Source organism: Capricornis sumatraensis, chromosome 3 (assembly GCF_032405125.1).
Source record: "Capricornis sumatraensis isolate serow.1 chromosome 3, serow.2, whole genome shotgun sequence".
Classification (NCBI taxonomy): Eukaryota; Metazoa; Chordata; class Mammalia; order Artiodactyla; family Bovidae; genus Capricornis; species Capricornis sumatraensis.
The window spans coordinates 26,285,268-26,304,423 of NC_091071.1; the positions used below are offsets into that span (position 1 = coordinate 26,285,268).

The 19,156-nt window shown below is 45.9% G+C and overlaps 1 protein-coding gene across 1 annotated transcript in view; it reads right to left on the reverse strand.

The window, feature by feature from the left end:
* Positions 1–19,156, reverse strand: part of XYLT1 (xylosyltransferase 1) — a 346,872-nt gene that overhangs the window by 19,044 nt on the left and 308,672 nt on the right. Inside the window, exons 7-9 of the mRNA XM_068968807.1 lie at positions 9,848–10,064; positions 6,475–6,651; positions 1,885–2,147 (exon numbers count right to left, since the gene is read on the reverse strand). Coding sequence (XP_068824908.1) covers positions 1,885–2,147; positions 6,475–6,651; positions 9,848–10,064 — 657 coding nt within the window. The remainder of the gene's footprint in view (positions 1–1,884; positions 2,148–6,474; positions 6,652–9,847; positions 10,065–19,156) is intronic.

The following is a 19,156-nucleotide window of genomic DNA, read 5'->3' on the forward strand; positions in this document are numbered from 1 at the left end:
TGTCCAAGGTCAATAGCTAGGAAGAGTGGAGTTCAAACAGCAGTTTTTGGGTTTCTAACCCATTCTGGTCTTCTTTTAAACTAAATCAGGACCTGCAGGTAGAGGAGAGAGAAGGCTGAGGGGAAAATTGTTGCAGGCATGTGGAAACCCAGCTGATCTGCATGGGGTCCCAGTCAGGAAAACCTTCCATGTTTTCAGAGTTTTGTAGAACAAAATAGTCCCTTTCCTGTCCCCCTAGAGGAAGGAAGAGCAGGGTAAGGAGGGGCACATAGAAGGCTCAGAGGAGAAAGACTGATGCTAATAATTTTTTCTTTGTTGTTTAAAGAGGAAGGTGGGAGGAGGAGGCAGAGGCAGAACAAGAAAGAGAAGGAGAGAGATTGGAGGCACTTCTGGGAGTCCATCCTCAGGAAACAATCAGACAGGAGAATGGAAAAAAAAGGCTTTCTGCAAAAAGATATTCATCAGAACAATGGCAACAGGAAAGGGCTGGATTAAGCAAACTCTGGAATTTCTACTCAATGGAATACCAGCGGCATTAAAAAGGGTCATTATCATTATGGAAAGCTGCAGAGGAGCAAGGAGAGGAGGGGCTAATAGTACAATGCTGAGCGAAAGACACAGGACACGTAATCCTTGCAATTATGAAATATCTGCAATGCATACTGCTGAAGAGGAAGAGAAGCAGCCCCAAATTAAAAGGGTTTGGTAGGCTTAGGGAAAGGCAGGGCAGGTGGGGGTGATGTTGAATCCTTTCCCCACCTTCCCTCTTCTTTCCAAATATTCTAGAACATTCTTTCCTGAAGCATCAACTAGTACCCACCAGGGGTAGATGAGATGATTCTAAAGGTTACGTGAACGTTTTAAATAATGGTTCTGCCTTCCATGATGTTAGTGGTTATGTTCTCAGGTCTGACAAAGATAGTATGGTTGTGTTTTAAGAAGGAGTCAATTTTCAGAGACACAGGAAATGTTTATGGGATTTGCATCAATCAAACTGATCTGGGAGGAGGGGGAAGGGGGGTGAAGGCAGAGATGAAACTGCACTGGCTGGGAGTCGGTAATCACTAGAGCTGGCGATGGGAGATGGGGTTTCATTTTTCTCTCCATTTAGTATATATCTGACATTTTCTAAAACAAAAAGTAAAAAAAAAAAGTTCTGTATTTTCATGATTACTTTCCATTTAAAACAAACAGAACTATCTAATATGGTGCATAAAGCTTTCTTCTAAAATATGTATATTTAGCCTAAAGAGTAAGTCCACAGAAAGACAGGACTTCCTGGTGGTCCAGTGGTTAAGATTCCATGCTCCCAATGCAGGGGGCTTGGGTTTGATCCCTGGTGGAACTAGATCCTGCGTGTGTGTGTGTGCGCGCGCATGTGTGTGTGCGTGTGCGTGTGTCGCTCAGTCGTGTCCAACTCTTTGTGACCCCCTGTACTGTACCCCACCAGGCTCCTCTATCCATGGAATTCTCCAGGCAAGAATACTGGCGTGGGTAGCCATTCCCTTTTCCAGGGGATCTTCCTGACCCAGGGAGCGAATCTGCATTGAAGGCAAGATTCTTTACTGTTTGAGCCACCAGGGAGGCCCAGATCCCACTTGCTACAATTGAAAGATAATGCATGCCGCAACTAACACCTGGTAGAGCCAAATAAATATTTTTTTTTAAAAAGAATGAGTCCACAGAAAGGAAATAAGTAGGTAAACATTAGATCTGCTATTCTGAGAAGGTAAAAGGGTGACGATGGTTTAGACAGGAAAGGCTCTGAAGGCTGGGACGTCGCGTGGCTGATTTTTAGGGAGATGCCTGGCGTGCAGCCGCAGCCCCCGCAGAGGAGGGCTGTCCCGCCCCGCGTCCCTGGTCAGCCCGCCCCTCCCCGCTCACCTGCAGCTGCTCTCCCCGGGGGCGCGCAGCGACGCCTCGGCCCGGCGGAGGCCCAGGCGCGAGAAGGAGTGGTACAAACTCAGCGCGACGTCACTCAGGCTGTGGATGCCGTCGGGCTCGTCGAAGACGTTCTCCCAGTAGGAGCGGAGGCCCGGGGTGCCCGCGGGGTAGTTCCCATACAGGTAGTAGTCCAGCTGCCCGATGATTTCCTGATTCACCACAGCTTCAAACTTGCGGGCAAAGAAGGTGGGCCGGGCTGTCTGCTGTGCTCGTGGGATAGAGAGAGCAGAGTCAGCCAGTGGGATGGGGGAGGTGGGGATGGAGGCGGCGAGCTCTGCGGCCCCAGCCTGTCTGGATCCACATCACCGTTCAGACACCCACCGCCTTCTCTATTCGCAGTTTCCTCATCTGTCAAAAGGGTTTTAGGATTGAACGAGTTAATATTTGTGAAGCATTGAAAGCAGTGAGGGACCGGAAGTCAGCTTCATTTAAATATCTGTGAAATATTTACATCTTAGATGGTTATAGTTGGGAGGGATCTCGGAAATCATTTAGCTGGAGGTCTAGGGCAAATACCGCCTAGGGAAGTATTTCAGTTGTCTGGAAGAATGTTTTAAAATTGAATTAACTGGCAACATTTTATAAGTGGAAGAGTTCATGGAAACTTTTGTCTTCCCTTGAAAAAGAAATGATCTGGCAACGGTAGGCCTACGTTCCTGCAACTTAACACATAGTTAAAGCTGAACAGCGGCTGTCCCTTTAGACCGGTATGGGCCTTGTGTCTCACCACAGTCCCTACCACTCCCTATTGTCTCTTGGGCATTATAATCGACTTATGGACTCACAGGGAACACCCTGGATTTACTGGTCAGAATCCCTGGAAGTGAGGCTTAGAAATCTGTACTCTTAACAGGCTTCGAGGGCGATTCGTTTGCTCACTAGGGTGTGAGGACGAGGCAAATGGCATCTGAGCTGGCTGCAGATCAGTCACCTAAACAGCTTTAAAATATTCAGATTCTGGAGTCCTTCCCCAGACCGACTGAGTCAGCATCTCTGATGATGAGGTTTAGGAATCTGTATAGAAAAAAAAAGAAGCTCCCAGGTGATATGCTACGTGTTTGAGGGCTACTTATGTAAACCAAATTTTCAAAGGGGCTGAATGCGTAAGAGGGAAAGGGACTTATCCAAGGTCACACAGTAAGGTAAGGTAATGGGAGAGCCAGGATTCAGATCCAGGGTCACGGGTTAGAGAAGTGAAGTTCTGAGCACTTGTTATCTACCAGGTCTTAAACCATGGTCTGGGGCAAGATCAATGAACCTTTTCAGCAAAATGGCAGATAATAAATATTTCCAGCTTTGCAACTACTCAGCTCTGCTGTCAGAGTCTGAAAGCAGCCAAAGACAAACTGGAAAATGAATGGGTTTGTGGCCGTGCTCCACAAACAAGCCATTTACACAAACAGGGAGCGGGCTGGATCAGCCCACGGGCTGCAGCTTGCGGACCTCTGGTCTAGGGCTATGGAAACAACCAAACCACAGACCCTTCCTTTGAGCGGCCCGTGATCTTGTGTAAATTTTGACCTTCACTGAGGTCTAGCATTGTTCTCACTTCAGTGCATTAACAGCAACAGTAATGACAATAAAAACTGAGCATATACTATAGGCAGTGCATTGCATTTTGTCATTATGTCTAATCCTCCCAATAACTCTGCAAAGTGGGTGCTATGAGTCCTATTTTACAGACGAGGAAACTCAACTTAGAGAACGGAAGGGATAATGGACAAACACAGTCATAAGATTCAAACCCAGATGACTCTAAAATCCAAATTCTATCGACTATATCATCTTAGGATCACACTGCTAGTCAAGTGAATCTGAAGCCCCAATAACAAAAAAACTCTTGTTAATGTTTTGGAATATCCCATCTGCTCTCTGCTTCACAGACATCTGGGACACCCACCCCCTACCCTTTCTCTGCAGTCGAGGGGTTAGCTCAGTTCCCTTATAGGAGCATTAAAAAGAGCCAGACCATGTGGGTTCAAATTCTCACTCTATGTCTTTCGAGCTATATATGTCTATGGGGAAGTCATCCAGGGCCTCAGTTTTTCCAATCCTTAAAATGGGTACAATAATATGGGTACTTAGCATAGAATCTGACACACAGTGTTAGCAGCTGTTATGAGACTGTTTCCCTACGCCTTTAAGTCTGCTACAGGGACTTCTAAGTCTTCCCTTTCTGGAGGCAGAGCACCAGAGTCAGCGGCAGGGCAGCCTCCTTTCTCCTCCCAAGATTCTCTGATCATACCTGGAGCTCCTAAAAAGCATGTTTCTATGTTTATAGTTCTCGTCCTTGGAGTTCTTTCCATAAAAACTCAGAGTTTCTTATAGGCAGCAGTTTCTTGAGTCTAGACGTTGAGAAATATTCTTGATCTTTTTTTGCTGTGAAGAGCTGTGAGCATGTGACTCGGTCTCTATGTTAGCTCATCTTTAGCAGGGACCACGATGTCCCCAGGATGCTGGGACTGGAATGCAAACGCTGCTGCCCTGGAATGGCCCAAGAAGGGCAGTGCATTCAAGAACTGCCCTATCTCCTTGCTCGAAATGATGAAGGTCCTTTGCAATGAGGGTGAAGACTGATCCTCTACAAAAGTGGGAATTGTTGTGTTTCTTTTGTCCCCCTTTGAACAGGTCAAACATTCCCCCTGCCATCCCTTTCTGCTCAGCAGACCCTTTATGCACAGACAATGGAGCTAAAATGTCACCCAAGTTCGCCCAACCTCAATTAACATGGGTTTGAGGAGGCCCCTGGGTAGCTTTCAGTCTTCCACCAAAAACAGGCCTCAAGAATACTCATTGCAGCAACTGCTTACACAGGCGAAAGGCGTTAGGTGGGAACCTTGAGGGAATACGAATGATGGGACAAAACCCGCTGTGTATTCCGCATTCCACCAGGTGTGGAATCAGGCTGGCAGCAGGGTCTTGTGGAAAAAGCTCTGTCTGGACCTGGAAACACCCGTGTGGGACCTCCCACCCTACCACTCCACTACTGCGTGTCCATGGACAAGTAAGTCCCCGCTCTGTGCCTTGGTTTCCCCACCTGCACAATGGAGATGATTTCTACCCAGTGAAGCCAACACCTGCAGAGAACCTGGCACACAGCCTGGGACACAGAAGACCCCAACCCCATGCTTCTCAAACAGAACAGCCCCCCTGTTGCCTGGGGATCTTGTTGAAATGCAGATTCTGACTCAGCAGGCCAGAGATTCTGCATCTCTAACAAGCTCCCTGGTGATGCTGCTGCTGCTGTTCTACAGACCACACTCTGAGAAGCCGGGCTAAGAGGCTGGAAGCTCCATGGGGGCAGTTCGGGTCCTCCCGTGGATGGTTGAGTTATGTGCCAGAGCGAGGCAGGAGGGACACTTTGGATTGGGTTATCAGCCCGGCACTCTTGTCCCCGCCCTCAACACCTTCCATCACTCCAAGTTAGTGGTTTGGAGAGCAGCATATCATCTCCACGTGGTAGCTCTAGTGACCTCAGAGTGGCCTGTGAATGTGTGCTCTGGGCAGCTGAGGCTGGGCATGGTGAGGAGGAGAAGAGGAAGAATTCAGGGTGCTGGCCTGGAGGGAGCAGGAGGTGTGCTCACGTGGGATGGAAAGAGGTTGCCATCCTGAATAGGTCTGGGTCCAAGGCACCCTTGGGGCTCATGGGAAGCAGATGGACACTGGCCACCCTTCTGCCTCTCCTCTCCCTAGAGCGTGAACTGCTCGGCCCTGCAGAGATACCTGTGATGGCAAGCACCTTTCTTCTTGTTACTTCTTTAAGTTCACAGAGCACAATGGTTTATAAACCTGGCTTCTCATCAGAACTTCCCTAAGTCTGTTACATTAAAAATAAAAATTCCTGAGCCTCACTGGAGATCAGAAGCTCTCGAATGGGGATGTGTTTGCACCCGGTGGATATCTGGTGATATCTGAAGACATTCCTGGTTGTCATGTCTGCAGGGTGCTACTGGATCCCCACGGGGACATTAAACAGTGACATCCTGGTTGTCACAGTGGAGGGGAGTGGGCTGCTTCTGCAATCTAGCGGGCGGAGGCCAGGGATGCTGTTTAAACATCCTACATCCCTCCACCCTAACACAGAATTATCCAGCCACGATGTTAAGAGTGCTGAGGTTGAGAAACTCTGCACTCTAACCAAGTTTGTACCCAAAAATGTATTTTAAACAAATATTTCAGGAGATTCTGATCAAAAAGCAGCATAGAGAAATGGATGCAAGTACAGCCTTTGCAAACAGATATGTTGGGCTATGTGACCTTGCATAAAGGTTTTGATCTCTCTCTACCACAGTTTCCCTATCTCTAAAATAATCTATTTCTGTTGTGGGGTTAATGAGTCGACACGGGCCAAGCAGTTAGATGGTCCTTTGCATGGTGTTAGTGATCAGTAAGTGTTGGCTATTGTGGAGGTTGTTGTCATTATCAATAGCTGGGGTTGGAGCGTGTGGGACGTGATGACCTGCGGGGCTGCCTTGGCCACCTGCAGATGCTGGCTGGAAGGCGCGGCAGGCGGGCGGGGTGGCGGCTCACCTGGAAGCGGTGGAAGTCCTGCGGCTTGAAGTCGTTGGGGGAGCAGCCGCACCAGTCCACGATGTGTTTGTACTGACACTTGCAGCCCAGCTTGCGGTTCCAGTTGGTGATGCGCAGGTTGTTGTCCACCATGGTGTCGCAGTGGGGGCTGTTCTCCAGGACCGTGTGGAAGAAGGACTGCGGGGGAGAGAAGGGCCTGGCTTGAGACCTCGCCCAGTCTCCTTCGACTGGGCTGGGCTGGGGTCCTTCCCAGGGACCACCTGACAGTGAAGGGACTCTCTTGCAGACTCAGCTGTTCTCTCTGCAAATGGAGTTAGTTCCATGCAGGCCTAGCCAGAGCACCCTGGAAGTTTTGTCCAGAGTGGCATTCTGCTTAGCAGTTACTGCTCTGTTTTTCTAAGAAGTCTCTTCCCAGCAGCCTAGAAGCTGATTTCAAGACATCTCTTATGACCCAGTACATCCGTTCAGCAGGGAGAAAAAGTCCCTTAAGGGCTTCCTTGGCAGCTCAGCTGGTAGAGAATCCACCTGCAATGCAGGAGACCTGGCTCAATTTCTGGGTTGGGAAGATCCACTGGAGAAGGGATAGGCTACGCACTCCAGTATTCTTGGGCTTCCCTCGTGGCTCAGATGGTAAAGAATCTGCCTGCAATGCAGGAGACCTGGGTTCCATCCCTGGGTTGGGAAGATCCCCTGGAGGAGGGCATGGCAACCCACTCCAGTATTCTTCCCTGGAGAATCCCCATGGACAGAGGGGCCTGGCAGGCTACAGGCTGCAGGGTCACAAAGAGTCAGACATGACTGAGTGACTAAGCACAGCACAAGGTATGTCAACACCTGAGGACCAGAGGAAAACATTGGGACAATTTTCTAGAAAACCCTGGGCCAAAGGACTCTTGATTTTATAAACAGCTAGACCTGAAACCAAAGGGATTCAGTCTGAGATATTTTGGAACAAAGACTGAAGCCCTGGAATTTCATTCCTGGGAGAGGGAGGCCAGAATCATGGATGCCCTCCTGCCCCAGTCACAGGAGGAGGGACTACAACACAGAGAGGAAAGGAGGTGGGGGTGTGCCGAGGCTTCCCGCTGTCCGTGGTGCTGAACCAGACACCATCATTTCCCCCTATTCCTGAGACTCTTGGCCAACCTCTTCTAGGAATCTGAGAAAAATGCAATGCTGAGAGTGAAAAGAGAGGCCAGAGCAGAGACACACTGTTGGAGCTGCCGAAAGAGAGAGAGATGGGGAAAGAAACACACACACACACTGACTTCTATTTGGACACTGTTTTCTAACAACCTCAGATACCAGGGTTTCCCCTGCTGTCTGCTTCCTAGGGGAAGCTATTGGGGAATACGTGTCCACCTGTTGCAAACTCATGGCACAGCCTTCAGATTTCTCCTAAGTTCATCCCTTAGAGGAGGGTTGGGAAAAGCGCAGGGCAGAAATGCTGGGATGCAGGGGGTGGTATCTAATAGAGACATTGGAATGTAAAATGCCTGGGTGCGCTGTGGGGTAGGGGGTGGGGTGGGTGGGACAGAGAGAGCCAGCATTGGGATGCACACCTTGATTAAATCAAAGAAAGTCCCAAATAGTCTCTTCTCAATGGCTGAGTGGATAAAATGAGGCTCTATCCACACCACCCAGCTGACCTTCTTGTGATGCTAAATGACATGTCTGCGAACCTGCATTTTAAGCTTGAATTGTCTAAAAGCCCATATTCTCCAGGCACATATTCTCCATCAAGCAGTGGGGTAGGTACCCGATTATCAATTGTCCTGTGTCCTTTTGTAATGATACAGAAAAGATAATGGATGAGGAGGTTATTGGAATTGAGAAAGTGATTTTTGCTGAAACATGATTAAAAGCTGATGACTTAACATGTGTACAGAATAGCAAAACCTGACCCAGTGATGACAAGCCCATCATCCCTTAGGAGTTATGTCCGCAGTCAGCCCTACTCAGAGCTTGGCCCTGCCCCAGATGTTGGTGAGGGATGTAGAAACCATCAAATGAGATTCATTGCCTTGTTTGGCCTAGAAACACAGAACCTGAGTGGCCCTGAGATGCGGCACAGCCAGGAATGGTGGGCCATTCATGGGAGGTGTCACAGGCTCAATGGAAACAGAGCCAGCACTGGAGTTTTCTGAAGTTAGAGATTAGGGTGAAAGTGAACTAGAGGTCAGGGAACTAATCTAGAATCTCTCTGCCCAGGTCTGCTGGCTGTTGTCAGGAGCAACACTGTAGCACTGAGTCCCTACCCATTTCCAGATGGGGCTGGGGCTGTTTCAGAATAGCCTGCAATCTTACACACAGGACTTTCTGAAATGGACTGAATGTGTGCATCCCCGCAAAATTTATAGGTTGAAACCCTAACCCCCATGTAATGGTGTTAGGAGGTAGGGCCTTTGGAAAGTGATTGTAATGAGGGTAGGGTCCACACAAATAGGATTAGTGTCCTTCCCTCACCCCTTATGCCATGTGAGAACACAGTGGGGACTGTCAGTAGGCAGTCTGCAACCAAAAAGAGAAAAGGCACGTGACCACACTGGCACGTTGACCTACAACTTCTAGCCTCTGGAACTACAAGAAGTACCTTCATTCTTCTGTATCTTGTTTTGGTACCCTGAACTAAGACAGGTTCCCACCCTGAGGTCTGAGAAGTGGTCACAGACTTCTGAGAGCTTTTCAAATAGCTGCAAAAGCTAACAAGAAATAGTGGGTCCTAAGCATTTGGCCACAATGGCTGCCAATGCAGGAGGTAGAGCAAACCCAAGAGTAGCCCTGGTGTGGCGATCACTGGAACTTCTGATGTGACTGATGAGGCCAAAACTACTGGAAAAGCTTTTACAGGACTGGGGACTGGAGCATCTGTCAAAAGCTGATACAGGTGTCTCTAAAGAAGCCAGCATATACAATTGTGCAAGTTATGCACGGCACAACCCTGTGGGTACCATCGACATTGTAGGTATGAGAGCTTTGTATTTTTTTTCAATAGCAATTTTCTAAAAAATGGCAATAAAGTTGTTGTAACAAAATTAGTGTATTGTGATGACTTTATGACCAACGGGAGCCAAGTGTCTTGAGGAAGAACTGCCTTTTTTACTTTACACTTTTAAAGACACTGTATAGATGGCTGGTGGCAGCCTTGTGCATCTCCTCCATACAAATACCTCCCTCCAGACTGGACTGGACCAGGGGTCGTATGGTGAAAGTAAGGTCTCTGGTAGCTCGCACAGTTCCCCATCTTCCTCTGGATGTTTGGAGGACAATGTACTAATCCTCATGTAGCTTCACCGAAAATTCAGCATCCACTTTGCTCCAAAGGCTAGAGCCAGCCCCTACCTTTCTCAGGGACGTTTCCCCAGATACTCACCTCGGCAGGAAGCAGAGTATAGGAGTAGAATTGCTTCATTTTGGTCACCAGATCATCAGTGGAGAATGTCACATACTCTACAAACTTCCGGTTTAGCAGGAACCAGTCTGAGCCCCCATCCACAGCTATGCCCTCTGGGATCCGCCGGTCCCCCAGGCGCCACATGTGGGCGTCACACTCCAGGAAGAGCCGGTCCAGGCCCTGTTTCCGGATGAACCTGGACAAGACAAAGTCATGCTTAGCCATGAAAGAGCTCAACCCAGAGTCCAAAAGAAATGGTCAAAACTACTGTCTGTCTGGGAAGGTTTTGGCCATAAAGCCATTTTTTGAGCACTACTACATGCTCAGTGCTGAGCTAGAGGGTCTGTGTGTAGTTTCTCATTTGATCTTCACAAGTGAAGCTGGTCTCTGTAACACTATGAGGCGGGTACTATTATGCCCATTTTATAGATGAAGACACTGAGGCTTAGAGCGCTTAGGACACTTGCCTGTCCAGCACAGTTAGATGGCAACGATCATCTGCTACATCTGCTTCCATTTTAGAGAACTTCTGAAATCACCTTTTCATGCCACAGATGCATTGGAATTTGGTGAATACAGCTATAGACCCTCATCTCAGAATAATGCTTTTATTTTTAAATTTATTTTTTAAAATTAATCAGTAAACTAAGTATATTTATTTACAATACAGTGTTAGTTTCAGGTGTATAGCAAAGTGATTTAGTTTTATACACACACACACAAATACATATATATACACACACACATACATATATTTCAGATTCTTTTCCTTTACAGGCTACTGAAAGATATTGAATATAGTTTCCTGTGCTATACAGTAAATCTTTGTTGATCGTCTATTTTACTTATAACTATCTGTTAATCCTACACTCCTAAATTTATCCCACTGCAGAATAATGCTTTTAAATGCAACAAAAATACACAGTTACAAAATATTTCCATAAATACCAAAGTGATGGCATAGTAATTCACATGATTCTTGATTCACACACTATATAGAGGATTGCAAAATATTTTTTAAAACACAAAATTTATGGTAATTACATGTGTTTTCTTTTTAACACACTTAATAACAAGATCTTGCAGTAGGTCTAAACACTATTATAATTTTGAAGAAAAGGTGAGCATAAATGATATTTAGACATGGATGCATCAACTATAATATGATTCAAAAATACATGATTCCTGGGACTTCTTTGCAGTCCAGTAGTTAAGACTCTGAACTTACAACGCAAGGGTCACGAGTTCAATCACTTGTTGGGGACACGACAGGAAGAATGGACCAAAAAAGGAAATATATGATTCCAACAGCAACTGCTAATACTATAGTGGTTTGTTATCCTATATTTAGCTGGATTTCAATTAGCATTTAGTGAAAATTAAGATCATTTTCTTCCTGGGCTTCCCTGATGGTCCAGCGGTAAAGAATCTGCCTGCCCATACAGGAGACACGGGTTCAGTCCCTGATCTGGGAAGATCCCACATGTCGTGGAGCAACTAAGACTCTGCACCACAGCTGTTGAGCTTGTGCTCTAGAGCCTGGGAGCCACAACTACTGAAGCCTGTGCACCGCAAACGAGAGAGGAGCCTCCACTCACTGAAATTAGAGAAGAGCCCATAGAGCAACAAAGACCCAGGGCAGTTAAAAAAAATCACTTTCTTCTCATCCAAGTCACAGATCCCTAAATTCTATCCATGAACCTCAGATTAATAACTCCTCCTCTAGGACACACACACACATGTGCGCACACACACAGGATTCTGTGAGGCGGGCAAGGCAAAATCGGCATTCCCTAATTTACAGACACAGAAATCAAAGGTCAAAGAGCTTGTAAGGTGGATGGAGCTGCTGGGAGGGTGAACAGAGCTAGGACCAAGACTTCTAGCCCAAACTCTCAGCTCATTTTCACTTAGCATTAATTTCACACCTACTATGTGCCAGGCATGGGCTGGCCCTGGTGGAAAGCAAGGAGAAGCAAAGATGATCCCTGCCCCTCAGGAGCTGGTTGTCTCCTTAAGAGTTTATAATTTACAAGTTTTCTGATCTGGCTGCTCTTCTAGCTCATACAACATAAAATCAACCATTTAAAAACATACCTTTCAACAGAATTAGTTCATCTGCAATCATCATCTTTACCTAGCTTCAAAATAGTTCATCACCCTCAAAGGAAACCCCCATCCTCATCAGCAGTTACTTCTTATTCTCCTTCCCTCCAGATCCTGGCCATCCATCCATGGATTTACCTAGTCTGGATATTTCATAGAGATGGAATCACACAAGGTGGGGCCTCTTCCAGCTATCATCGTGTTTTCAAGGTTCCTCCACACTGAAGCACATATTGGTACTTCATTTCCTTCTCTCTGTCCGCCCGGCATCCGTTCCTTGCTTTCGTGGGAACCGCACCCTGATTTTATTTTGGACATCCACCCTCAACTCTCACAGCACCAGGGTTGGGAACACGACTCGGCTTGATCAACCAGAGAATACCACCTGCTTGGCTGCCATAATTGCTTCAGGGATGGGAAAACAACTCAAGCTGAGTCTGAGACTGGGTTCTGGATTTTTGCTGAAAAAACTAGGAAGGAAGGCTTTTCTTGGGGATTTTTGTCTGGAAGAATGTGAGCTGAGGGTTGCAGGCAGCCATCTTGTCACCATGAGTATAGAGGTTGTCTGACCATGAAGGTATCACAAAAACAAAGAGAGAAAAGAGAGAGAGAGAGGAGATAGACACAGACAAAGCTTCAATGACTTTGCTTGAGACCCTGGAGCTTGCTGTCCCTGACTCACCCCCAGACTTGTCAGTAATGTGCTTAAGGCATTTTGGAATAGGGTTCTGTCATTTGCAAAGGAAAATGTCCGGACTAATACATTCCTTAACAATTTCACCTGTATCACTACTGTGACGGATGCAAATGTTCTTAGCCTCCAGGTAGAGTAGGTAGCCATGGCTGTGGCGCATTGGTGCCACTTTTCCACTAGGCCAGGCTGCATTCCCCATTGTGTGTCTACAGGGTTTTGTGTCTTCATGACAGATCTCACCTCCGTCTTCACATTGGAGTTGCCTGTCTCCTCCAAGACAGACGCTGCACTCACTAGAACTAACCCAAGCTTCCTCCTTTTTGCCTACCTTACAGGTACTGGAACACTGCAAGGCAGCTGCAGAGTACAGCAGCTGAAGATGGTCCCACCCTGCTGGCCACGCTCAATTCTAGAAAGACTCTCTCCCACTGAGCCTCCCACAAATTCACTAGAGGGAACTGCCTGAGACCTCACTAATAAACCCACACCCATAACACTTTCTTCTGCACAAATAGAGGACCTGCCCCCAGACACTGGTCATTCACTGAGCACAATGGTGTAATAGATATAATTCTTAGAAAAATCTGATGCTGCTGCTGCTGCTGCTAAGTGTGCTTCAGTCATGTCCGACTCTGTGCGACCCCATAGATGGCAGCCCACCAGGCTCTCCCGTCCCTGGGATTCTCCAGGCAAGAACACTGGAGTGGGTGCCATTTCCCTCTCCAATGCATGAAAGTGAAAAGTGAAAGTGAAGTCGCTCAGTCTTGTCCGACTCTTAGCGACCCCATGGACTGCAGCCTACCAGGCTCCTCCATCCATGGGATTTTCCAGGCAAGAGTACTGGAGTGGGTTGCCATTGCCTTCTCCCAAAATTGATGCTAGTGTAATAAAAATGGTGATTACAATGATGCTATTGGTGAGGAGACTTAATTCTATGAAAATGTGCTTCTCATCTCATCACAACGTGACCCTACCAGTAACCAGCTAGGTGAGTTTGGAAAAATAATGACCTTGACTAATTTTCCCCATGGGAAGCTGACAAAGTTGGGCTAGGTCTAGGTTGTAAAATTAAATGCCCACAGGGATCAGACAAATAATGTAAGTGTGTGAGGTAGGCTGAGTAAAAGATAACAGTGTAGGTAGAATCAGCAACGATGTAGAGAATGCATTTTCTAAAAGAATTGCAAATCCCTTAAAAAAATTCTGACAAATAAGGCACACCCCTAGGTTGAATCCAGCCCACAGACCACCAGTTGTAATAATGATGCGTGAGGTAGTCTCTAAGGTACTGTTTGGGGTGGATGATTCACAAGCTAGAATCAAGATTGCCAGGAGAAATATGAAGAACCTCAGTTATACAGATGATACCACCCTAAAGGCACAAAATGAAGAGGAACTAAAGGGCTTCTTGTTGAAGGTGAAAGAAGAGAGTGAAGAAGCTGGCTTAAAATTCAACATTCAAGAAACTAAGATCATGGTGTCTAGTCCCATCACTTCATGGCAAACAGATTGGGAAAAAGTGGAAACAGTGACAGATTTTATTTTCTTGAGCTCCAAAATCATTGCTGACTCTTGCTCCTTGGAAGGAAAGCTATGACAAACCTAGACAGCATATTGAAAAGCAGAGACATCACTTGCTGACAAAGGTCCCTACCGTCAAAGCTATGGTTTTTCTAGTAGTCATCTACAGACGAGAGAGTTGGACCATAAGGAAAGCTGATTGCTGGAGAATTAATACTTTCAAAATGTGGCACTGGAGAAGACTCTTGAGAGTCCCTTGGATAGCAGGGAGATCAAACCAATCAATCCTAAAGGAAATCAACCCTGAATATTTATTGAAAGGACTGATGCTGAAGCTCTACTACTTTGGTCACCTGATGTGAAGAGCAGACTCATTGGAAAAGGCCCTGATGCTGGAAAAGATCGAGGGCAATAGAAGAAGGGGATGACAGAGGATGAGATGGTTCGATGGCATAACTGACTTGATGGACATGAGTTTGAGCAAGCCTCGGGAGTTGGTGATGGACAGGGAAGCCTGGCGTGCTGCAGTTCACGGGACTGCAAAGAGTCGGACACAGCTTAGCGACTGACAAGGGACTAGCTGTGACATTCTTAAGTCACTCTTATACGAGGAAGAGGGTGTGGGGCAAGCACTAGAGGGATGCATGGGGTCCCAGAAGAGGCTGAGAACTTTTCTGAAGACACACAGGGCCAACCAGAAGACCCAGGTTTCCAATGTCCCTGGTCCTGACCTTTCCCTAACATGTTCTTTCCAAGTGTAAAATTCACTATCCTTAGCAAAGCCACGTTCTCTCTGGGGAGCGACTTGGTGAAAGGTTTTCAATACACTCACAATGGCACTTACTGACACCAAACTTGGCTGTAACTGATTCACTGAAGGAAGACACTGAGGCAAGGAAAAGAAAATCCTATCTCGACTCTGGCTGGTGCCAATTAGATGATAATGTCTGGTGGGTACAATTAACTGTGCTTAAACCTTTTAAATTTTAGATACTTTATCAAAACTTTCATGATAATCAAGACAACTGAGGGAGAGAGAGAGAAGAAATACAGGTGGGATGACATGCAAAATTTTTCTTTCCATGGACCAGCTTTTTAATTTCATGTTCCATTAGATTGGATAACAGCATCATCTTGCAATTTTAATGTGATGTCCCAGACTGCAATATCCAAATACAATATTTATGCAGTAATCTCCAAAATAAAATATTTACAGCGTTAGGGAGATTGACTGCTGTACTTACTGGCTTACTCCCTTCAAAACCGATAAGCTGCAAAAGTATGCTTTAGTTAATTATGAGTAAATAGAGATCACATATTGCCCAGGTCTCAGAAAAGTTCCTGGGTTGAAAGGGGCTACCAGGAACTTAGGTCTGGACTGAGAGAAGGTGGAAGAGGCCCAGAGTGTGGGAATCTATCATGCAAAAACAATCAAGCTGTTTAAGCAGTGATTTTGCTTTTTACTCCCCTGTGTGGATTTACTGTAATTTGAAAAGGTAAAGCCTGGAAACCAAAGTAAGTTTGTGAACATCTGGGTGAGTCTTTCATCAGTGTTGGCTCCCCAGGAAAAGGCGCACGGCTCTCCCACCTGAGGGATGGGGGGAAGATGTGCAGCAACAGGCCCGTTACACAGAAGATGGCCAGTGATGCTGTCCCCTCTTTAGTTTTGTTTCCAGGTGACCTAGTTACCTGGGAAACCTAGGGTCAACATGAGATATCCTAGAAGAACAGACACGAAGAGGGTCTGGTACCAATGCTGTCTCTGCACTCACTGAGGTGTGGGGCTGATTCACCCTCTCTGAATGCCAGTTGCCTCACCTGTAGGATGAGCCCATGACACCTGTTCTGACAAGCTCCCAAATCAGCTGCAAAAGTGTGATGGGTGACATTTACAAAATTCCTTGCAAAGTGTTTAGTAAGACTCAACCCAAACAATGGGCTGACCCAACCATCAGTTCCTTTTTCATAGACATGACACCCTTCCCCAAGCCTCCTTTGGTGTTTTATTTTTCTCCGTCGCACTTTTCCCTTTCTAATACAATGCACAAGGTATCTATTTCATTTATTGCCTTTTCCACTACTGGACATAAGCCCCAAGAGGGCAGAAATATTTGTCTTTTTTTCTGAACTTTTTATTTTCTTTGGGGGTATAGCTTATTAACAATGTTGTGAAGTTTCAGGTGAACAGTGAAAAGGTTCAGCCACATACATGTATGTACCCATTATCCCCCAAGCTCCCCTTCCATCTGACACATAACACTAAGCAGTGTGTACATGTCCATCCCAAACTCCCTAACTATGCTTTCCCCACTTTTGTCTCTTTTTGATCACTGTGGTATCCCTAGTGCCTAGAACAGTATCTAGCACAGTGCCTGGCATACAACGTGTGCCCAATAAATATTTGTTGAGTGAATGAAAAAAGGGAAGAGTAACATCCATATCTGTCAGGCAATAAGGACATAGCGGCTGTTGGTTAACCAGGTATCAAAAGTTTCTTTTTTTTTTTCCTTTGTTGGTTATCCATTTTATTTATTTATTTTTAATTTTACTTTATTTTACTCTACAATACTGTATTGGTTTTGCCATACATCAACACGTGTTTCCAATCCTGAACCTCCCTCCCACCTACCTCCACACATTTGACAAGTGAAGGAACTGAATCACAGGAAAGTTAAGTAATTTCTCCAAAGTCACATAGTGATCAGGTTGGGACTTGAATTCAGGTCTGAATGAATCCAATGCAAGTGCTTAACTACTTTCCCATTCTTCATCCCAATTTGCTGGGGTCCCTCCAAAAGGACTCAAACGAAGGATCTGAGAACTTATTCTTCCTCAAAAAGACAGAGCCCAGAAATGAATGAACCAAGAGAAAATGGCTCATTGCTGGTTGGAAGAGGCTTCTTGCCAAACCTCACAAGGAACTTCTGTCTTCAGAACCGGTTACTTGAGGGCAAACATGGGATAGTTTGGATTTGATTTTATCTCCTGGGCTCTCAGGAATTGTCTGTCTTCCTGAGATTTGTCTCTACTGCCACAATATGGGACAGTGTCATAGCTAAATATGATTCTACTGGGACATCACAAGGACCAGGTGAGCATCAGAGTTAATCAGATGGAGGGTGGTGAGGGGTTCTGAATCTCCCCCATGGGAGAAAAAGTTAGCTAAGAAAGTAATCTGTAGCCTTTGAAAATGGCCCCAGAAAAGACAGACACTAAAGAAATCTCTCAATTCAGTTAATTCCCTGGCTACAATCTCGGCATATTCATCAAGTGTGGAATTATTCCAGAACTGTCTTGTCGTATAATGAATTCTGAAAGGAAGAACTCTGCCCCTCAGACTTTACAGCATGTTTGAGCATGAAGAAATCTCAGCAATTAGTTAATATAACTATTCTATAGATAAAAATCCCCAACACACTGAGGCCCAGAGAGAATGTATGAGCCAAAGTCATCCAAAGTCACACAGCCTGTAAAAATACTTCTTCTTCTCCTTTTCTGTCCAGTGATATGTCACTGAACCCAGATTACTCTTTAGTATAAGTACAACCTAAGCATTTCAGTTTAAACACAAAATCATGGAGCAAAGCATGAAAACACATTCTAAGAAGTCAGCCAGCTAGTGAAGGACCCATACAAAATAGCCACGTGACATGGGGGCCAAACGTGGGGCTCTGGAGCTAGACTGTTTGGTACAAGTCCTGGATCTGCCATTAACCTTGGGCAACCTGAACACAAGACACCTCAGCTTCTTATGTGAAACAGTGATCATCATAATACCTGTCTCACAGAGTTTAAATGTGATTATATTTTATATGGAGAGGGCTTAGCATAGTGCTCAGCACTTAGCAAGTGCTTGGTCCATCTAGTCAAAGTTATGGCTTTTCCAGTAGTCATGTATGGATATGAGAGTTGAACTATAAAGAAAGTTGAGCACCGAAGAAATGATGCTTCTGAACTGTGGTGTTGAAGAAGACTCTTGAGAGTCCCTTGGACTGCAAGGAGATCCAACCAGTCAATCCTAAAGGAAATCAGTCCTGAATATTCATTGGAAGGACTGATGCTGAAGCTGAAGCTCCAGTAATTTGGCCACCTGATGCAAATAACTGACTCATTGGAAAAGACCCTGATGCTGGAAAAGCTTGAAGGAAGGAGGAGAAGGGGACGAGAGAGGATGAGATGTTTGGATGGCATCACCAACTCAATGGGCATGAGCCTGAGTAAGCTCCAGGAGTTGGTGATGGACAAGGAAGGCTGGCATGCTGCAGTCCATGGGGTCGCAAAGAGTTGGACACGACTGAATGAAGGTTCACCAAGATACTTAACATTTTCCATCATCAAGCTGGAAAATTAAAATTTCAATTCTAGGACTTTGTAGACAGGCATGTGTAGGGCACGTCAGGGCTAAGGAGAAACCCTTTATGTTCTGAAAACCAAGGTCATTTCAGCACCAAGGACAGAAACCCAGTGCCTGTACAGTGAGTCTCCTGTGATGCCCTTGGTTGTGGTGGCAGGTGTGACAAGCTTCACGTGCACCCCGATTCTGTCTGAGAACCACGAATACGAAACCCTCCCATCTTTCCAAGGCACAAGTCAGTGAGGATTCAGGTCATTAAGTTCCTAAACTGGCAGCTCCATAAGGGATCCACTGGCCATTTCTCACATGTCAGTATGGGTTATGCCCTTTTCTGACCTGGGCTGGAGTCATCTGTCAGTCCTTACTCCGCAGCAGTTGGAAGAGCAAAAGAGCTTGGGTCATTTGCTCATTCAGCAGCTCTCCAAGTCTATGTGCTGAGAATATGGTTGTAAAGGAGATGGACATGAGCCCTGTCCTTCTGTCTCTTCTAGAATGAGAGGTAAATCAATAATTTTTACCATTTATTGAGCACTTACTACTTTCTAAGTCCCATTCCTTGCACTTAACATATATTCTCTCATCTAGTCTTCATCACAATCCTACGAGAGTTCGT